Source organism: Sipha flava, unplaced genomic scaffold (genome assembly GCF_003268045.1).
Source record: "Sipha flava isolate LNK unplaced genomic scaffold, YSA_version1 81_pilon_pilon, whole genome shotgun sequence".
Taxonomy (NCBI): domain Eukaryota; kingdom Metazoa; phylum Arthropoda; class Insecta; order Hemiptera; family Aphididae; genus Sipha; species Sipha flava.
The window spans coordinates 78,291-101,449 of NW_020273623.1; the positions used below are offsets into that span (position 1 = coordinate 78,291).

At 29.6% G+C, this 23,159-nt stretch overlaps 2 protein-coding genes across 5 annotated transcripts; one reads left to right on the forward strand and one right to left on the reverse strand.

The window, feature by feature from the left end:
- Window positions 1-420: 420 nt before the first annotated feature.
- Window positions 421-1,788, reverse strand: LOC112693169 (putative acyl-CoA-binding protein). Its single transcript, XM_025568115.1, has 3 exons — window positions 1,580-1,788; window positions 1,130-1,244; window positions 421-1,051 (listed from the first exon to the last, which is right to left on the reverse strand). The coding sequence occupies exons 1-3, from the start codon at window positions 1,580-1,582 to the stop codon at window positions 909-911; spliced, it is 261 nt and encodes an 86-aa protein (XP_025423900.1). The 5' UTR covers window positions 1,583-1,788; the 3' UTR covers window positions 421-908.
- A 12,024-nt stretch (window positions 1,789-13,812) lies between these two features.
- LOC112693163 (ribose-phosphate pyrophosphokinase 2) lies at window positions 13,813-22,773 on the forward strand. Of its 4 annotated transcripts, XM_025568106.1 has the most exons (8): window positions 13,813-14,090; window positions 17,088-17,271; window positions 17,990-18,061; window positions 20,527-20,750; window positions 20,814-20,987; window positions 21,057-21,216; window positions 21,874-21,971; window positions 22,424-22,773. In XM_025568106.1, exons 1-7 carry the CDS (start codon window positions 13,879-13,881, stop codon window positions 21,964-21,966), a joined length of 1,119 nt encoding a protein of 372 aa, XP_025423891.1. In that variant the 5' UTR covers window positions 13,813-13,878; the 3' UTR covers window positions 21,967-21,971; window positions 22,424-22,773. The 4 variants fall into 4 exon arrangements, with proteins under 4 accessions (XP_025423891.1, XP_025423890.1, XP_025423892.1 ...); XM_025568105.1 differs by lacking the exon at window positions 22,424-22,773 and having other exon boundaries at window positions 21,874-22,033; XM_025568107.1 differs by lacking the exons at window positions 17,990-18,061; window positions 22,424-22,773 and adding an exon at window positions 19,357-19,389 and having other exon boundaries at window positions 21,874-22,033.
- The last annotated feature ends 386 nt before the right edge of the window (window positions 22,774-23,159 follow it).

Below are 23,159 nucleotides of genomic sequence, written 5' to 3' on the forward strand. Positions count from 1 at the left end.
GTTTTTATTTTAGTAGGAAGTATTGGCCACAATGGTTATAAAAGTATAAACATGATTTAATATATTTTATTAAATTAATGAGCCACTACATTAGTTTACACCAATAAAAGTACATAAAATGTACAATACAATGTATTGATTATTCAAACTCAACACTAAATAATTATAATAGCAGATATTATCTTTGAATTTCATCTTTAATAATTGAATGAGTTATTAATAGTTTAGTAAAGAGTATGTTAAGTATATTGATTTAATATATTTTTCCTGTGATGTAAATATAGGAATAAATTGTAAAATTAAAATTTAGTTTTTCAGTTACTGGCCCCATACATTACAAATAATTTAGTTCCAACATTTGAATATACAGCAGTGATGATCATAATCTCAATGCCACAAATGTTACAAATAACAGTACAATTACAAACCAACCAGGAAACTTTATTTTGAATGCTGATCATGTAATACAATATGATTGCGTGCATACTAAAATATAAAATAAAATTTCATTTTTGCATAGTTCATAAAAAAAGGTCTTATTTTAAGGCACAATTTTTTACATAAAAAAATGATATAAACTAGATATTAATAAAAAAATTATCAATAAGAATGATACGTATTAACATAAATTTGCCAATAGATCATTGAAAAAGTCATTTGATTTCTAAACAATAATATTCTAATAAATTATACATTTTGATAGATAATTAAAATAATTTTACTGTGATGTAAATTAATATAATAAATAATTTAAATGTGCGATTTGAAAGCACATTGAAGGATACAATCAATTGGTTAAGTTTGGCCGTCATAATACATACATGATTTGTATTATTTTATTAAGTAGATTAAGTAAACTTAAGTAATGTTCGTGTAGCACAAGATCATTGAGAGAGGAGTCAATAGACTTAAGCTTTGAGGCCAATTTTTTCAACGAGCTTGTCGACAATTTCAACATACTTGTTTTTTGCTTCATCATTACTCATGCCTTTTCTACCGTTCCACGCTTCCCATTTGGCTTTTCCTTTGAAGTCCAAAAAGCCTGGTTTGGCTGCAAACAAACAACAATCATTGCAATACGACCGCACACACAGACACAAGATTTTACATAAATATAAGTGTACATTACCTGTGTTTACATCTCCAACCGTGGATTGCTTATACAGCCCGTATAGTTCCAACAATTCATTGTCGCTGGGGGTTTCGTTCAAGTTCTTCACTTTGTCGACTGCTTCTTCGAAAGACTGCAAAAACACACAACATGAACACAACTCTTGGCGGTCTCTCTAATCATGTCAGGTCTACGTGCCGCGCTGCCCTCCCTCCACCACCCTCCTAATCTCTTCTAGTCGTGACCGTTCCGAACAAGTTGCACGACATCGGTAAGACCGCGGATGACCGAAACCCAGAGGAATCGTTTGAAAGCTACGGGAACCGAGCTAGCCGGGTATCAGTCGACCAGACCAGATTTACCGAATCGTGGTGTTTACCGTGTCCGGACGAGAGGGGGAGGAATGGTAAAACCCAGAACCGCCGGCCGCGAACGTGATCGTCGGAGACAACTGTTGAACGTACTCACCATGGTGCGAAGACGGATTTTCGGCTGAAGCGCAGTGGTCGTCGGCGAACGGCAGAAGAACTTGATTGGACGCACTGAGGAAAACCGAAGAGAAACGACTGACGGACGTGAGAGCGGTGCGAATGGAAAGCTGCTGGACTCGAATGGTGAACTGGTACCGGGTGCGCGGCTCGGGCGGCGCGCGAACGTCGAACGATTACTGATAACGGTATTCGCGGCGGCGGCGGCGGTGGCGCACACGCGCACTAAACACGCGGCAGCGGTGGACGGGAGTAGACGGGGGTCCGGTCGACCGACGTCGGACGGGAAAAGGTCATCATATTATTATTATTATAATTTTATCGTATAATTATTATTTCTCGTTCAGCGCGCGGCTACGTTACAGGATGCAGTAAAAACCGTACGAACGTTGAATAATATTAAACGCTATGACTGTACGTGTGTTCATCTGCACGTACGGACTATTGGTGTCATCCTTCGGTTTTTCCCCTTCCGGGGCCCGGCGGGACGACGATAACGATAGCGCTCGCTGCGCACCCACACACACGGGGGGGGGGGGGGGGGGTGCTCGGGGCCGCAAACATTTGGTAGAACCACCCCCAGAGTCTCCGCGACAACGCGTTACGAGAGTATGAATTATTACTCGCATACGTTGCCCGAGCGATTTCGGAGACTCAAAAATGCACACCACCACGTCTTGTAGAAAACTAAAATTAGACATTGACACCCAACCCTATTGTTATGCCTACAAAATTAATGATCAATGCATTGGTGGTACTTGACAAATTCCAAGGGGGGAGGGGGGGAGAGGCGAAATATTTTTCACATGAAACGCAATCCTTAAAAATAGTTGTCATGAAAAAAAAAAAATGGTTTTTTAAATTTAATAATGTATTTCGTGTAATTTTACTCAAGTTCTTTTTCGGACTTATAATAAAATACTTAAAATAATGTATAACATGGATATATTATCGGGGTTTTGTTGTAATATAGTATAGACCAATGGAGGGATGACCCCCTTATATATAATTTTTATATATTGTAAAGAAAACGGAGGTCGATCAAAACATTTTTTTTTGTTTTAAATAAAAACGCGTTTATTATTAATAAACGAATGTTTATATTTTATATAACTCATCTTCACCATAAATAATTATACAAGTACATTTTTGATATTTGCTTGCGCTCTATTTATGGTTTATTCGCTATATTAAGTATATTGAATACATCTAGACTTCTCTAGATAGAACGTCTTATCTATGTGTACACTGTTTAATATTATTTGATCTACCCATAGTTTGTGGGTTAGCTAGAGACTAGAGAGGCATCGGTTAAAATGCTCTAAGTGTTATGTACTATACCTAAACTAAACGTAAGAGAGCTTTAGTAAGATTAGTAGTATTACTTTTTTCTACAATAAAAAACTATTCTGTGTACAAGTACTTTTAAGAACATAAGAAGCTCGCTAAAGCTTATCGGCCCTAGACTATTAGCCTGGTTTAAGCTAGAAAATAAATAAATAAATAAGTTATTTAGGCACGTCATATTCTGTAATCACACGAATAAAGAATTTCCTAAACACTTGGCTGTATGTAACATATTACATATTTGCAGCAGCTTTTTTATTTTTTATTCGGTTTAATTTTAAAACTTTTTTATACATTTATACTATCATGTACTAATTCATTAAATATTTTTCTCATTGGTATTTCATTTATATTTTTAAAAGTGTTTCGTGTGTAAAAATATATATTACCTAATCGAACAATATGAATGTTAATAATTACATTATAATCACCGTATAGAAAAGTGGTTAAATTTTTATAACTGATGGCAACTTACACATTCATATTTTCCTTATCAGTGGTATAGCAAGGGCATTCGTGACCACAATTAGATGAAAACCAACAAATGGTAATAAATCATAAGTAAATAAGTAGAATAAACATATACAATTCAAAATCCATCTAAAAACTTAAAACATAAATCTTCAAAAATATAAAAGTATTTATATAAATTACAAATTTTTAAAAAGTATATTTTATAAATTCTTTAATGTAGTTCTTTTAAAAATATTAATGAATATTATATAACCTTTGTATATATATTCGATATGACATGATATCGATTGTAGGTACATTGGAAGTCGACAAACCGGGGAAAATTAATCTTTTAAACTCAGAAGTGCTCAAGAAGACGAATTATTTAACAATCACAAAAGTCTTTGATCAATCGATATTTCTTCTTTGGCTTGATGGTATACGCCATAATGATGTATTGTTATTCCTTAGTGATGCAACGCCGTACATGGTCAAAACAGGAAAAACAATTGGCGTGCTTTATTCTAAAATGGTCCATGTTACATGCTTATTTTCGATTTCGGGTTCACAACAGAATGTTATCCATGATTTATAATAATTTCTCAGATGTTAGTACATCATCAGCATAATGGTATAGTAGGCTGTAGTGACAAACTACTGATGTAGGTAGTATATATTTAAATCCATTTTTTTTATTACCTATGTTATATAACATTTCGTATTAACTACAACTATTATTAAAGTGTCTCAAAAATAAAAAAACATAATATCAATGCGAAACTAAAATGAAGTAAACTAGAGATACATCTATGTGAAATGATTAAAATGTAAAATAAAGTTTTTTATTCATAGACTCGGACATAATTTAATTAAATATGAGAACAATGTTTTAAATTATAAGTGGGACAAATATAACGACGCTTTGCAAAACTGCAAAAGTATAAAATAAAACTATTTTAGGTTCTTTGATTGTATATTATTGGTTAAAAGTATAACTCAGGGGTGACAGCCAATGGAATATTATAAATTAATATCTTATCCATAATAATACACTACAAAATGTCTATATTATTCGGAATAAATCATGTGTATAAAAACAACAATCGGTCATCGAACGCTGATTATTTATCTTAAATATTCTAAGAAAACAAAATAAGTACTAGTTATTTATATTATGTATAATCAATATTATTACCAAATATAGTAATGTCAACGAATTAACAATATAAATAGACCTGTTGGCTGTTGAATTTTAAATTAATTTGATTTAAAATCGTTTTAATTATTAAAATTATTTTGATTTTGATTTAAAATATCGATTTTAACTTTTTTCAATTTCAATATAAATTTTGAAAATCATTACCAACCATTAACGATTTTGATACTCTAATAAATTTTTAATGATTTTTATCGATATTTGAAATCGATTTCAAGCCATGGTATCAGGAAACATCGGCGAGATAATTAATGAAAAATTTAAAAACGTTCTGGTAAAAAATATGGGTTTTGAATTTATTCAACAAATATCCAATATATTGATCGACGAAACAACTATAATATAATATTATGGATTACCAGAAAAATTATCCATTCAAGACTTCGTTTATTTTAAATATGTACCAATAACCTCGGTCGACGTCGAGCGCAGTTTTTCCGTCTACAAGAATTTGTTGTCTTATAATCGAAAGTCTTTCAAGTTTAAGAACCTGAGGAAGTCGTTTATAGTACAGTGCAATAATTTTTAAGGTAAAAAAATAAATAGGTTTAAATACCTTTTTTTTTAAAAAAACAAAAAAAAATAGTTTAAATAAAAAGTTTTAAATTTCGATAAAATTATCTATAGATTCCTGAAAAAATAAGACTAGATAAATTACCAGATTTTTAATGATGAGAATTTGATTTTGTTTTTATAATATACTAGTTTAAAACCTATCAATAAAAATATTTTATTGCAATTTCCAAGCACAATATTGGGTTTTTTTCATAGCAAAAATGCAATCGATTTTATAACATTTTTAGTGTAATAATGTTTGAGCCCTACTTAAGACTATGTGTTATTTCAACTAAGGTTAATAATTTAACATTTACAATCAATTCGACTTCGTTGGTAGGCTCAATATGCACCATTTAAAAAAAAATTACTGATTAGTAGAGCATATAATAAATTATGATAACCGTACCATATTATTTGTGATGTGTACTTACTCATACATAATTTTATCTTCCTAGTGCGAGAGTTCAAACGAATACATCGATGACTGTGATTGATAATTATTTAATTCAAATTCATCAATCTAATATTTTCAATAAAAATATTTAATGTACACGTGAGAAGAAAAAAAATAGGGCATACAAATCTACGATAGTGTTCGAGCAGCAAACAATTTTCAAATATTTTTGCGTTCCCGCAATTTTCTGATAAAATTTTCCTGCAATACACAGCGGCGTGTTGTGTTGCTGCAGCGTTGGTTGGCCGCGGCGATGTACCCCTTGCGCGATCGGCGCAGTTATCTTCTTCTTTTTCTTCGGTAAACTCAGCCACTAGGACCATCCCGACATACATCCTTGCCTCCAATTTTCTCTCTCCGATACCTGTATCCTCCAGTCTACATCTCCTCCTAATGCTTTCATATCATTCTTCACTACGTCCTCCCATGAGCGCAACTAGAGCCCAAATATTGGAGGTGCTGAAATTGCTAAAAATTTAATTAAATGGTATTTAACTGTAATTACTATAGATTATATAGATCTGAAAAAAAAATAGGAATGCTACTCGTACATTTGAACTTAGGGATGCTAAATTCCTATGCACCCCTGTAATTACGCCAATGCATCTTCCCATCTCAGTCGTGGTCTTCTCAGCGGTCTTTTCTTCTGCGTATCATTTGCGTATGAGTGGGTTTTTGCTACGCCAAACATGCCCAGCCCATAGCAATCGTTTGTTCTTTATTGTTTCGAGCATACTGGGTTTATGGAAGAACGTTTTTAATTCATCGTTTTTTCTTATTCTCCACTCACCACTTAGCATGTCCTTTTCTGTTTCAAAAATCTTTCGCAGTATTTTTCTTTCCAAAATTAAAAGTTTTTCATCATCACTTTTATTTAATAGCACTGTTATCAACACGTAGAAATTTCCGTTATTTCACACGTTCGATAGATTTTCAGTTGCGTTTTCGTGTGGTGGCATTTTATCGTCAAGACGGTGTCAGACGGCTGTAGCTGTCATGGTGAATGTCGCCAGCATCAGCTCTTTCTCTCTCTTGTTTTTTCGTCTTCGTTGTGTACACGTCGATTTCATTTAAGTTATCGTTATTATTACTACCCCGGTGCGGTTACGTGGGATCAAACCTTCCATTGAACGCAGTCACATATTGTGGTATTGGTCGAATGTAGCATATTATTATTCTCATATATATATATATATATATATATATTTACATATATTATTATTTACACTGTTGGGTCAACCCATATTATTTTATTATTTTATTTATATTAAGCCTTCTTGGGCCAAATGATATTTTTACATATACGTATACATTTTTATTGTTTTATTATTTATAACACCAAAGGCATCCTTGTCCAACTGGGATTAGAGTCCATTAATATTAAATTATAAATTTAAAATCAATAATATAAATTAATTTATTTTATAATTTTTATCGTTATGCTCGAAAAACTTTATTTCCCTTCGGTGAACTGATTACGAACCAAGATTAGCCGATTACCTAGTAGCAGATCGTCGGACTAGGGGAATATAATATAAAAATTAAAATATTAAACTTTTTTTAAATTTATCTGTCATTACTGGAAATACAATTTTGAAACACCATGGATATAAAGATAACCAAGGCAAATTATCAAGTCTAAGTAAACTTTTATTTTATGTTTCATTCTAAATAACAAAAAAGAAAATATATGATATATATTATTGATATATTGGTTTTCTGAAGCTTATCAAAAACTATTTATTGAATACAATGAGTAATAATTGACTGTCAAACATTTCCATTTTGAACATTGAAAAAAATATAACTAAAAATTAAACATTAGTGAATTAATAGACATATTTGCTAACTTGAAGGTTAAAAAAGTTAAATGTTGCCGACTTGTATTAATTGTTTTTTAAATATAAAATAAAAATAAAGTAAATATCTATAATATTTTTATTGTATATTATTTTTAGTTTAAAGTGAAGGGGTGTAAAGGAATTCACCCCTTATCTCTCACAGTGCTTATAAAACGTCCTCTTTAACATTTTTCCGAAAAGTTTACTGAAATGCTGAACTGTTAGTTAAAAATAATCATAGACAATGAAACAATTGAAAAATTGGCTTTGCAATTTAGTTGATGTTACTAGGTGTTAAGCAGTGTCCTACAAACAAAACTAACTAATATATATAAATTATAAATTATATAGTAATATATAAGTTTTTTTAAATTTTTTTTATTTTATTAAGAGGTATTTACAATCTGTTAATTAAAACAATAAGTGATTAATTAACAAGCTTATACATTTTTACAGCACATGAATAGTTTATGGAGGAAAATGTTCAATAAAACGCCTCATAATATATATTTATGATTAATTGTCTAATAATTGTATGGGAGTATATGGGACACTGAGAATGATATATGGATTAGAGTACACTTGCCCTTTTTTGTTATTTTAAATACTGAGTAATACTGATTGGTAAGTTATAAAAATTATTTACAAACTACTTTATTAATATTACATTATCCCTATATTAAATTACATACTATATAAATAAATATAATAAAGATACCATATAATAGGGCACTATACAATTTTTTTTACTAGGGTGCCATATGTTGTAGTTGTACTATTGTTCCGTTCACAGCAAAACGATTTTATTCCTTAGATTTTTTTTGGCAAAATTAGCGATTTGGTTTGTGAAACATTGATAATTTCTCGAATAGGATTACTTGTAGCAAATTTCACTTGTAAAGACTTTTTGAACTTATGATAGTTTCTTGTAAGGAGGATTCCTAATAAACAAAATATAGATACTTACAACATATTATAAATAATTGCGCAAAAAACAATAAGTATAAATTTTGTGAATTTAATTTATTTTACAATCAAATACAATAAATTATTATAATAATAAGTATAGAACAGCAGGTTTATAATTCAATTTATATTTACATACATAATAACATTAAAATATGATTAAATTATTATTCATAATAATATATTACAAAATATAATTATTTTTCAATATAAGTAGGTACATTATACCAAGTATAGTATACTATACTATATATCAGGGGTGGCCAATATAAATAGGCTAGTGGGTCACATGAATAAATACAATAATTCTAAGAGCCAAAATGTTTATCGATCAATTTTAAATGATTTGATAATTTTTTATAAATATATACCTAAAAAGTTAAAATTAAAAATAGTAATAATATAAGTAAATATTAATTTTATAAATAAAATACGAGTTTCATCTGACAATGACAAGAGTAACATGTGGTTTACAAGCTGCAAGTTGACCCCCATCGCTGTATATGGTTTATTTATGTTTATTTACTTTTGATATACTTTTATTTTCATGTCATTTTCATAAAGATAAAATATTATCACACGTTTATTTATTTTTAGTGGAAAATGTTTGTTGGGTTTATCGCTATAATGCAACATTTTTTAAAATTAAAATTTTAATAAGAAAAAGTATTAAAAATACATAGATAGAATACTATATATAATATACAATATTAATACTGGTACTGATTACTGGTTATATCAATAGTTATCTAGTGGGTTGGATATTTATTACTTATTATTAGGTTTAGGATTTTGATGCAAATGCATCTTTTTTTCTGATGTCCAAACACGTAGGTCCATAATCAGAAAATGTGTTTCAAGTAATACTACTTAATTTAATGTAGGTTTTTATTTTGCATTTTTTTGCATTTAATGAGAAATTAAACTTTATATGCATTTTAAGGCATATTTTGCTGTTTTAGAGTATTTTTCAGAATTTATCTATAAATTCTTAAATATTAGAATATTTGATCACGCGTTTCGGTGTTTGTTCGCTCAAAATTTGTACGTTTAGTATGTAATCTATTAAATTGATAAACTAATAAGTACGAGCATATCGACTCACATACATATTTTATCAAAAATAGAACAAAATTAAAATAGTTGAAAGAAAATTTTCCATTTGCAAAAGTCCAAATAAATAAAATGTAAATATTAAACAAACAGGTACCCATTTTATTATTATTATAAATATAATTTATTTGTTCACTTTTGAATAGACGGCGCCACGGGTAGACTTTCATACTACTTCCGTGGCGCAAATTAATATAATTAAATATGTTTGGTAACGTGATTTATTTATTTATTTTTTAATTTGCCTTTGTTCGCACATTACAGTAAAAAACATGGTTTATATTATATCATTTTTAAACTATATAAAACACATTTTTTATAATTTTTAAAGCATTTTTGTATTTTTTTTTTTTTTTAGAGCCTTTTTGTTATTTTTTTGGAGCAATAAAATCCCAGCCCTACTTATACATTATTAGATTTTTTCGTTTCTTAGTTGTCGTTTAATTAATTGATTTAACCACACCGTAATTGCCGTGCATCATTTGGAATCACTAACGGATGTAATTCTAGTACGCATATCATGTCAACATAACTCTATTACAACATAAAATTCACTATACGAATTTTATGACAACGTACTCATTTTTTTGACAAAATTAAAGTAAATTAACTTTGTCTAATTTTGATTCTCAAAAAATATTTGAGTTCGGTAGAAAATTATTTGTAGATTGTAAGAAACACTTTCCATTTTTAATTTTAATTTTAATTATAATTTTAAAAAGTTTATATTTTCAAATTTTCAATTACAGTTCATAATAGTATGAGATTTAATTTTACCAAATGTTCCATATGATCTATAGTGGGTTTTCTGTCGAGTTCAATTTTTTTTCCAGAGACAACGTAAACTAACTTAAATTTCTTCAAAATTTAAAGTCTTTCGAGTTAAAATTGACAGCACTAATGAGGCTCCGGGGATTACACATTACATACTTTTAAGGAGTATTATTTAGGCAATTTCTTAAACTTATTTTTACCGTCTGTATCGTGTTAGTAGTAAATGATGTAACGTACTTCTCAGTCGTCGACACAGTTGTATCACAGCGGTCATACGGAAAAAATCCGTTCACCGTCCTGTGTGAAAGCCTCAATTACTTTCTTGTGCTTACTGCCAATTAAAATTCGTACAGATGAAACCACATACCAATTTACCAATCATGATTAATTCCGCATTCTTCGACTGCTAAGTCTTAAGTGTCTTAAACCTTATAGTTTTATATTTTGCTTCTTCTTAGTTAAATCATGGAACTGCAAATGAAAATAATTAGACTGTCTGGTTGAACAAGGCATATTGTAAAAAAAAAAAGAAATAGCAGTTAAAGAAAATCAGAGTATTCTGTTCTTTTATAAACCTAATATGAACTTTTGTATCTTGTTTACAGAAACGGCATATAATTCTTGCGAAGAAGATAACCCATCCACTTCTATCCACTCTTGGTATGGGTTTAAAATAAATAAGATTGTTAAGGAATATTGTTTAACAAAAAAAATAATTTTTAAACTTATTTTTTATAAAAAATTGGTTTTGTGTTTAATACATGTTTTTAAATAGCCAAATTATTAATGTTTACGACATGTAATAAAACTTTTGTTTAAAAGGTACCATGTATCATAAACCACGTAAGAAGTAACAAAAATATAAGGTGTAAAATTATTGATTTTATTAATGTTTACTTTTGCATCAAGTATTTTATTATGACCTATTACATATATTATAGACATGAAAGTATTTGTTAAAAAAACAAATTAAATAGATTTGTGGTAAGTATTACAACTCAATAAAATATTTATAATTTTAATGATAGTCACTATGCTCTGTTCACTATATAAAAGATCTTAACTGTTTAAATAAAAAAAATTATAAGCAAATAGATTGTTCAAATGTCAAATGGTGTAGATACCTAAGTTATCGAAAAAAAAAAAAATCAAAATGAAATAAATAAAATCAACAATGAATTATAAGGTACTTTTAATGATTTTTGTTATTGGTAATTTATATTAGGTATCAATATATCAAACGAATAAAGTAAATCGTTACTTGCGAGCAAAGCAATCAAATTTGTAATACATAGAATATAGATGGCTGATGCTACATTACATGGCTTCTTCTGAAATAGGTTGACTCATAGTATTAAAATCCTATGTACGTCATTGCTATAGACTATATACTCATAACTTTAGTTGAGAGCATTTTATTCATAACTATATTATACTAAATTTGTCTTATAAATACTTGGTTAGTTAATTAATATTTCTAGTATATATTTGTATTGTCCTTATCTTCATTAATCCAATCTAAAAAAAAAAGAGATATTGTAGTTTCAAATTAAATTGGCTATTAAAATCCTGAGTACTACATATTTTTATACTTATCGCGTTATGTTATAATTACAGAGGTCACAGTGTACGGGTTACGGTAATTGGCGGGATAGATATTAGATATCTCTTCACTCTTCATTTTTTTTAACTGATGTATGCTACGCTAATTCTTTATGAAATTTCTGCCTGATTTACAACTAAATTTGCCATATTGTCATATTCTCTCCTCGTCTATACATAATAACATATTCTATTGTTTTTTTTTTTTTTTTTTACTATATTATTAATTTCACACACTTCATTTTCCCAGTAACCTTCGACGACGCAATGAATGAAATGGTATTCATATACAATACAATCACTAACTGTTGTATACAATGGGCCACTGTAGTTGCAAAACAAAATTACAAAATTTGTTAAAGAACAAATTTACACGCTTTTAATCGTTCAATCAATACCATTGTTCAGATAAACCATAATCGATAATAGTTCTAATGATAGTACAAATCAGAAAATATTTTACATTTTCAACATACCTCTGTAAATAAAACAGCTGAACGAAATAAAATTTCATTGATTCAACACGTTGGGTAGTTGTTGCAGGATTTTGATGCTCATTGTTTTTGGTTCAAAACATTATACATATATATATATATATATAACCCACCACGTATATTAGTATAAACGAAAATTGCGCACTCATCCAGGAATTGAATGTTATAATTTGAAAATCAACGAGTAGTCACCAAAAATTGGCCTGAATCGGTTGAAAATCTTGCCCGTCAGCCTGCGAAATTTTCTCTTGGGTAAAATAATATATTAAACAGAATTTTTAAAACTCGAATAAACAGCTATCGTGTGACGGCTAGGAGCAACGCAGTTCATCAACCAGAGTTTAAAATACAGGTATGTTGTATTTGTACGAGTTGTGAATATTCAAATCTTGATTTGTTGTTGAGAAAAACCAATAATTTCCATTGTAAATATTTCTCGGTTGAATTAGCGCTCGCGTGCAGCGTTTAAAATATCCGGTAAATTATGTAATTATTTATCGAGACGTATGAGGTAGCTGTTCTTCCTGCACCTGCTGTACACGGTAAATGAAACGCAATAAGACCGAAACGACCACGTGGCAAGGGCGGTGGTGTTTTGCCAGTAAATTACACACCGCTGTATTGTGTATGATTGTAAAACATCGGTCGACGTAACAAAACTTCTCGCCACGAGGTACGAAGACAGAAGTAAAAATAAAATGTACACGGTAGGCGAAACGGCATGCGGCAAGGGTGGTGGTGGTGGTGGTGGTGATGTTCCGCCGGTTTATTATACACCGCGATGTTGCGATAATTGTAAAACATCGGTTGACGTAACGGCACCGAGGTATGAAGGTAAAAATAAATTTGATTAGTGCGCTTAATTACGGGTTTCCGAACGTGCCGAGACCGCAGATAGTCTCTCGATAAAATGCAAACCGATTAAAGAGCATCGCGAACCGAATCGAACGATCGAATCGAATCGATCGCGCGTAGCGCGAAACGCAGGATTGAACCCGAACCGAATCCCCGTGCACGTGAGACGGAAGTACGCGCGGGAGAACGTTACGAAAGGTTAACAACGCGTAGTAACGAGTGCATTGCGCGGCCGTATAGATTACGGCGGAGGAACGTCGAAAAGCTGATACCGGATCGAGCGGAATCATCATGACGTTCGCTGATAGCGACCGCAATTACGCGATATTCGGTGCGCGGGCGCGATAAACCGACGACATCGCGCACGGCTTATCGACGCGTAATCGTTTCGAACGGTTCACGTACCCGCGCGCCACGGTTCCCGTGCGCGCCGTAAAAGGGTTCGGGACCGGAGCCTCGCGCGCGCGTAGTACGGACGGCCGCCGCCGTGGTCGCCGTGGTCGCCCGTGGCGGCGGCCGCCGATAACCGCGATCGGTCGTCGGTGGGGTACGCGCGGTAGGCGGCGGGCCGTTCGCGTAGTGCTGCACGATGGTCGCGGCGGTAGTATGCCTTTGTTATCATCCGATCACGTTCTCGCCAGTTGCCCGGTGAACACGAATTCGGTCTCGACGCGCACCAACGTCGCCAACAGCAGAATGCCCAACATCAAGGTGTTCAGCGGCACGTCGCACCCGGACTTGGCGCAGCGGATCGTCGACCGGCTGGGCATCGACGTCGGCAAGGTGGTCACCAAGAAGTTCAGCAACCTGGAGACATGGTAACCGATCGCGCCCGGCGAGCGAAATCCCTGCAGGGAGCGCGGCGATGTTTTCTTGCTCCTGTCCGTGTCGGTCATGGCCGCGCGCGCGCGTACTACGTCTGTCCCCGTTCGTCCGCTGCGGTACCGGTTCTTTTTTTTTCATTTCCTCTCGTTCCGCCGTCGCCCGGCAGTCGCGTACGCGTTCGATCGATTCGTTTCCGAACCTCGACCGCACGTACCGCGAAGAGTAAACGCGTTACCGTGTCCCGGCGCAATCGTTTTCTAGGTTAAGAAATCGGTTTCGTCCAGCGCGAACACGTGCTCCGGCCGGCTCGTTCCTACTCCACGCCGACGCGCTCACCTGTACCCGTTCGCTCGTGGCAGCGATGCGCACGTGCGGTGCTGCGAAACCGATTTTTTTCGCCGACCCACCGACGGGTTCTTTTGATAATCACTCGTCGATTTCGATACAAACCACCGTGCTTGTAGCGATACGTTTTTAACCATGGTTTGCCCTGTTTCACCTGTTGATCGCGTCCATTCGAGTGCAATCAATAATCTACACACCATCATAACCAGCACTTAACTTGTCGATGTAATATATTCCCGTCCAAAACATTTATTTTGTTTGATCAATATGCTTAATTATAACCACCCTACCCATTACCCTAGCAACAGCATAATATTATACTTGGGTAGTTCAGTGAAAACTTAAACTACTGGTGTATAATGTCTGTGAAACTATATGTAATAATTACATCGTTTAAATTATTTAGAATTGTAATATTTTGTGAATATCGTTCAATTTAATACTTTTTGAACTTGGACAGTTTTTTAGATCAATGTTATTGTTAAGTGGGAAAATAATTATTATGATTTTTGTACTCCTTTTCATCTGACATACAAATCGAGTAACAATTAAGAAATTTACTATAGAAAATTAAATACAGTAAACATATATATAAATATATTATATATTGTCATCTAAGAATCATCATGGCCAATTTCAGTTTTCCCAACTTTTCAGGATGAACAAAAATCTATTTTGTTATTAGGAATTTTGAATGTTAGTATACTTCTTGACATTAACATTGACGTCTACTTTATCTTTCTAAAAAATTTTAATTTATTTTTACTAACATTTTGTGAAATTGACTTTGATATTGTAATATTTATAATTTAGGTGGGCCATGAAAAGGATACATTAAAAATAAAAATAGTTTCATAAATCACAAACAATTTCTTTTTTTTTAATCTTAAATGTACAATTTTTAAAACTTTTAATTTAAAATAAATTTCTTATTGAACACATTTAAATAAATTTAGCCAATAATAATTACTGTCCCAGTTTTGTAACTTTGTTAGTTTTTTTTTTTTTGCCTTAGTTTGTCTGTAGGAGATATCTGCATATGGAAGTGCATAGTAATTGTGACAGTCATGTAGAAGGACTGGTTTTATACCTTGCAAATCTTTCCACTTGTCTTTAGGTATTTCCACTGGGTCACTATTGAGAGAAAGGAACATGATTTTTCCTGTTCTAATATTTGTCTTGGGCCTAGTAGGAAGAGGTTGAAGTTATGTAAAAAAAAATCTAGAGCATACTTTATTTTTGCCAGAGGAATTATACTACAACCATCTTAAGTCGGTAACTACTGGGTCACTACATTTCTTCACTGGACAGATGCTGTCATAAATCATATGGTTGAACTAGGTCTCTGAAGAATTGCCAATTGATAAATTACTCTGTAGGGAAATGGATTCTTTTGAGCATTTTTTGTTATATAAATAAATTGGGATGGTAAAAAAATATCTCTGTTTCTCATTGTTCCTTCTAGGACACTGTGGACACTATCTGCCTTCATCTGTGTATGCCCTTTTTCCAGGTATTTTTGGTTGATTATAACATTTTTTCTCATACTCAATTCCAAGAGGGCATTGGACAAAATCAAGTTTCTATTTTGATAAGTGCAGCTGTCTGAATAAATGTTGATAAAAGGTCTTAGCCCAGATTCATCCAGTAGTTTCTCTACTGCATCTATAAGACATGACACAAACAATGATGCTACTAGATTTGTCTGAGATTCATCAAACCAGTAACAAATTTACGTCGGGAGTTTCTATATATATACCGTGCAATTATGTCACAACATAAAGTATAGCATTGTTTTTTCACAGCCAATCTTTTACCTGCCTTCTTTTGTGCTCTGGCTTAGGCCCTTCTTTTCCTATGAACATTAAAACTGCTATCAGATAGATTACTAGATTTGTATTGACAACAGAGATCACATTGGTATTTTCGGGGACCAAAGATGGCCATTATTTCATCTTATTGTCAATAATAATAATTTCATTGAGTTGTTGTCAGCTGACGGCTGTATTCTATTATTAGTACCATTATGATATTTTGAGATTGGTCATGATACCACTGATAAAAAACAATTTTAGATAAGCCATAATGACATTTGGAATTTTTACAGCGAACCTATCGGACAAACATCAAAACTAACCATTTGATCTTGCACATCTTGAATATACAAATCTATTCATATATTAAACGTATTATTTGAATATTTTTAGATTGGCCATGATGGTTCTTGTGTGACAATATATATGTTTATTATACATATATTTAGTATATGAATACTAATTTAAATATTTAGTAAAATTGTTTTAGTACCTAAAAGTCATTTTTTATCATTTTCATATGAGGAAATTTGATTATATTTAAGGGTTCTGTTAATTTTTATTAATTAATTTAAAGTGATTTTAAAATATAATGCATACCATAAAATGAAATATATTTAAATTAGGTATACTAGAAAACAATTTAAATGGGGCTAAACCTGTATGAATTCCATTAGTGATATTTAACCATTCACATTAAATTGCATTATACATCGCTTAATTTTTAAATTACTCTATGTTTCAATGGTATTTGATTTATTTATTTGATTAAATTGAGTAATTTACAATGACAAATAGTATTGTTTAAATAATACTTAATGTTTATTATAGTGTTGAAATTGGAGAGTCCGTCAGAGGTGAGGATGTTTATATTATACAAAGTGGAAGTGGTGAAGTAAATGACAATTTAATGGAACTATTGATCATGATAAATGCTTGTAAAATAGCATCTGCATCTCGAGTAACTGCTGTCATACCATGTTTTCCATATGCTAGACAAGATAAAAAAGATAAGGTAAGCTATTAAGAAGAATAAAAATTAAATCTATTATTTTTATTTTGAAGTATTTGATGTATATTAATTGAAATGTAGTTGTAGCTCAACCCCAATTATTACCTATATTTATTTGTTTGTACAGATTTACTAAAAAAAAAAAACATAACTATCCAAACTATTCTTTATCTGTAAATTATCCATGTATCAATAACTATAAATTTAACAATTCTTTTAAATTGTTATTATTTTTAATTCAACTAACAAATCTCAGTTGTATATATTAAAAAATAAAAAATCAAGACATTAATAATGATGTTTATGAGTTTCCTTAAAATATTTTAATATAGTAAAATATCATTAGATTATTAATGATAACATTTTGAATAGTAATTTTAGTTATAACTATAACCCTAAATTGCAATAGGTAGGTGTATGAACAAATATTTTAGTTCTAATGTATTACAATTTAAATTTCTCAAAATTTTTTAAATATAATGATGTATAATTTGTATATAGTTAAATATTAAATAATTGTGCTATTTAAATTCATATTAGAGAATTCAAATTCTATTATTCTATTTTTGTGTAGTTACTTTTATATCTTTTCCAAATGTTTTTATGCCAATTAACTATATTTAAACTTAACAGTTTAATTTTCCTTTTATTATTTGATGTTATTATTATAATCGTACCTTACTTATTAATTATTTTTCGCTGTTTGTGCTGTAAACTAAAGAATGGCGACATCCCCGAGAATGGCAATAGTAGATCAAGGGCAACCGTCAAGTGCAATGAATGGAAGTTTCGGGTATAGTTTTATTCAATGAAACATTATTAAATATACTCACCTGGGCATTAAGTTCATACATTTGTGGTACTTAAAAAATTATGAATTTGTTGGGTATTGTGTGTTTTTATATGTCGGTTTCAATGTGCACTATTATTGATCAATATGTCGTTATGTCATTGGATTACTACTGTAGTTGTGCCATTTAAAGTCCATTTTCTATTTTGTTTGAATATCACTTGTTAATTTCACGCAGATACAAAATATTTGAAAACTGTTAATTTAAATGAAATAAGTATTGGATGTCACGTAGTGTTGCAATTAATTTAATACAGGCTTATTATATATTTTTAGGTGTGAAAAATTAGGATAGCTGCCAGAAATAACCATTATATTACGAGTATTAATGCTTTATACTCCGTGTGTTTCTTTTAAATTTAACATACCTATTGGCTATTATAAAGCTTTACCGTTTCATGTTCTGCTATAAATAATACTGACGTGGATAGATCTTTTAAAGAAATGTTTGTGATAGTTTGTATTAGCTTTATAGTGTGTAGTTTTGTTGCATGTCTACCTATTAAACTAAATATTAACATTAAGCATATACATCTTGTATTATGTATTTATTTTATACATTATCTACAATTATATATAAAGAAAAAATAAGTTTGTTAAAAGTGGACTTCTTTATTTTTAAACATTTTTCATAAAAAAAATAAATTATTTTATTCATTTATATATAGGTATAGTAATATGTATAAACTAAGATTATATAATATACTTCTTTATCAGTTACCACCTTAGTGTTTAAACTTAATATATAATTATAATTAATTAGTTCAGTGTAAATTGTTATAAAAAAAGTAATGTAAGTGTTTAATTTGTATTTTGTAACATTGTTTAACTTTTGTAAAAGAATACAATGCTTCAGATTGCATAAGCCATTAAACTATTTTGATAACCCATTCATATCTAAACTAATAATACAAAAAAATGTCATTATTTTATAAAATAATCTATAGAAACAATTAAAAAATAATGGTATTCATAAAAATCAGTTTTTGTATTATTAAAAACTTACAATCATATTTTTTATACATTTTTAAACATTTATAAAATAAATAAAAACTGTTGACTATTCTTTATTGTTTTAAGGTCTAGATAGATAAATTAATAATTAAATTGACTGAAATGATAGTCCAATTAACATCATTGACTTGTAATCTTAATTTGTAAAAATTAATTTTACAGATTGGCTTCAAAAAGTGAATTAGCTATTCAATTCATATTTTTTGTTTGCTTTATTTTTACAGGAATTATTTCGAGATTTTGTGATCGGCAATCAGGTGCTAAAAAATATTTTTCTTAGGAGTTAATGAAACAAAAGTTTTTATAACATTTCCTTATGTTTGCATGATCAGTTTTATTGATTGATTTTTTTTTTTTAATTATTTTTATCTAAACAGATAGATAGATCATTGTAATTATATATTTTTAATACTAGAACTTCTAATCTTTTCATGTTAAATCATAAAATATAATTTTTATAGCTTACTTATGACTTTTTATAAAATTTTAGATTATCTTTAGTATGATTTTAAAGAATTAAATAATAGAGTATTAATATTATAATATTTTATATTGTTTTTATATAAACATATATTTATAAGTTTTATTTAATTTAAAAATATTTTAATAATATTTATTAAATTATTTTTTCCTCTTAATTCAAATTTAGATCAGATAATATTTAGAATTATTTATGAAAATTAATCACCATGCATGTTTACAATAGTATTAACAAAACTAATAATTTACATGCTACTAGTTTTCTACATATTCAGAGTGGTTGGTTTATCAGTGGAGTATAATTTTATTGACATAATTATTATCAGTGGCGTAATTTGAATACAATTAGTAAGAAAATTAAAAAAATTCCTATCATCCTCTCATCTATAATAAATAACATGGGCATTTTAATAAAAAAAAAAAAATTTTATTTGTTGGTGAATTATTTTAAATATTAACAAAATAATTAAAAAATATTAAATAAAATTGAAAACAGTATAAAAAAAAATATAATTCTATTCATATACGTATACATAAATTGTATGTTTAAAAATGAAAATGTATATTCAATTTTATGTCTATTAAATTATGATTAAAATAACCTTAAGAAGTTATATGATCTCTTTTGTTGCAACCATGCCACTTTAAATTATTTAGAACCCAGTAAATAGTACCAATCTTATAAAAATACCCGAAACTTCTGTGAAATTCACTGATTGAATTAACCACTAATACTTAACATATGACTTATTGGTGAATGGATGGCTTTTGGTATAGGCAAAAAAAAACATTTTACCCATATAATATAATAATTCTACTTTATTAGTGAGAATGAGATTATATACAATATATAAGTAGTATATAAATTCGGTGTTTTATTAATTTAATTAAATACTTTTTATGTATAATTATAGAGTAGAGCACCTATATCAGCTAAATTAGTAGCCAATATGCTGTCAGTAGCTGGTGCTGATCACATTATTACTATGGATCTCCATGCCTCTCAAATACAAGGTTTTTTTGACATCCCTGTTGATAATCTATTTGCTGAGCCAGCTGTGTTGAAATGGATAAAAGAAAACATACCTGAATGGAGAAACAGCATTATTGTATCACCAGATGCTGGTGGTGCTAAAAGGTATAATAATTAAAATTGAACATAAAAATATTACCTATTTGGCTAACATTTATATTTTTCTAGGGTCACTTCAATTGCTGATCGGTTAAATGTTGAGTTTGCTCTTATCCATAAAGAGAGAAAGAAAGCTAATGAAGTGGCATCAATGGTATTAGTAGGAGACGTCAAGGAACGTATTGCTATCTTGGTCGATGATATGGCAGATACTTGTGGCACAATATGCCATGCTGCCGAAAAGTAAGAATTATACAAACAATACATTTTTTCACAATGTGTTAATATTTATGGGAATTTTGTTTGTATTAGATTAACTGAAGCCGGTGCTACAAAAGTATATGCAATTCTAACTCATGGTATATTTTCTGGCCCTGCAATATCTCGTATTAATAATGCATGCTTTGAGGCAGTTGTAGTTACCAATACCATTCCGCAAGATGGCCATATGAAAGAATGTCCAAAAATTCGTGTGAGTAGTTTTAAATTTAACCATTAATTGTTGAGTATTATTTGTGTTATTTTTAACTTTGAAATTTTTGGGTGACCTAATTGTTTGGATATCAACTCATAAATCTGAAAATTGAAATTGATTAAGTTTATTAATTTAATTATGGGTTTCCCAAAATTTGAAAATATTCATTATATAAATTACTTAAGTTTCAATCCATATAATTTTGTTCTTGAAATAAAAAAGAGTTAATTGATAGAATGTTACATGATAATTTAATATCTACATATCTATTAAAACATAACTGAAATTGTATTAACTATAATTATAATCAATTATAATTGATCATTTAAAATCAGGTGATGGCAGTAACACTGATTTCGAGTGATGATTCTTGTAAATTATGAAAAAAACCTTGACATTTATATTTTTCTACTAATTTTTTAGCCATTGCAAGGTTACAATTTTAATTTATTTTTAAAAACAAAAAAATTAAAAACCTTACTATAATATTTTACGAATACTTAAGAATTTAATAGCTTTATATACTTAATACACTAGTACCATGTATACCAATCTACAATTTATATAATATGAAACAAGTACTCGAAAACAATTATTTAATAGTCACATGGCTTATCAGTAACATATAATTAATTATTATTTTTATTTTTACAGTGTATAGATGTATCAATGATGTTTGCTGAAGCAGTTCGACGGACTCATAATGGCGAATCGGTTTCATATTTGTTCTCGAATGTCCCTTATTAAAATGTGTAAACATTTTTTTCTTTGCTATATACATATTTATTTATAAATACATAGATTTATATATTAATTTGATATGCTCAATGAAATATTGTAAAATTAAACAGTTTATAAGAAATTAATGATTCATTTTTATACATACAGAATCTATTATAATATGAATGAAATTATTACATTTTTAATCATTATGATCAAGTAGAAGACATTTTTAAAACTTCTCACTTAAAAAAACCACTGGTCATTACATTTGCAAATGTATATAATAATTTTTAATCATTATTGGTTAATTTATTTGCTCTTTAAAATATTTATAATATAAATCCTGAATTAAATCAACATTGTACTTAATGTAATATAAAACAACTTGCTAATGTAATGTCATCAAATAAAAAGTTTATTAGAAATTATTAGTTTAATTTATTTTGTTAAGTAGTTAACATTTTTTTTTTTTAATTTTTAGATATTTTCTATTATATCAAACCTTGTTGGACAAATCAAATTTTTGTGTTCCATTTGAACTGTACAGTTAAATCAAAATGGAGAATATTAACTACATTCCTGTACAGTTTATATATCTGGCTCAGAAAACATAAATAAAATGAGCAGTTCACTTAAACAATTACTTATGATTTAAGAGAATTAAATTTAAAGATAAAGACGTTTTTCTGTTCATAGTAGTGGTAGGTATTTTATAAATAGTTTATTGGCTTGTTAATGCTCCCATGGTTAAATTTATTCCATAAAATAATTCAAAGCGAGCAAATGATATGTATTCTTAACCCTTACATCTTAAATTTATACTCAATATGTAAAATAAATATTTCTCAATTCTTATTGAGAGTTGCTATATTAGAAACTTAAAATCTCTCTTGAACAATAATTACTTCTGTTTTGTAAGACTAGTATATATGATATTCAATTTAAAAAAATGTTTGTTTATAATCATGAAACTAATGACTGAAAATATAAAAATATAGTAACATTAAAAACATGAATATTGTATTGGTTGCCAAAATTACATCCTAGTTCTAAATATTTATTCAAGCTATATAATTATTTTTTATTTAAGTATATTCAATAGTTAATTACGCTATTATGTTTAAAATACTAAATTTAACTAAATTATTTGTTATTATGAATATGTTAATTTCAAATTGGTCCAAAAACTTTTCCTTTGTAATTATTATTACAAAAAA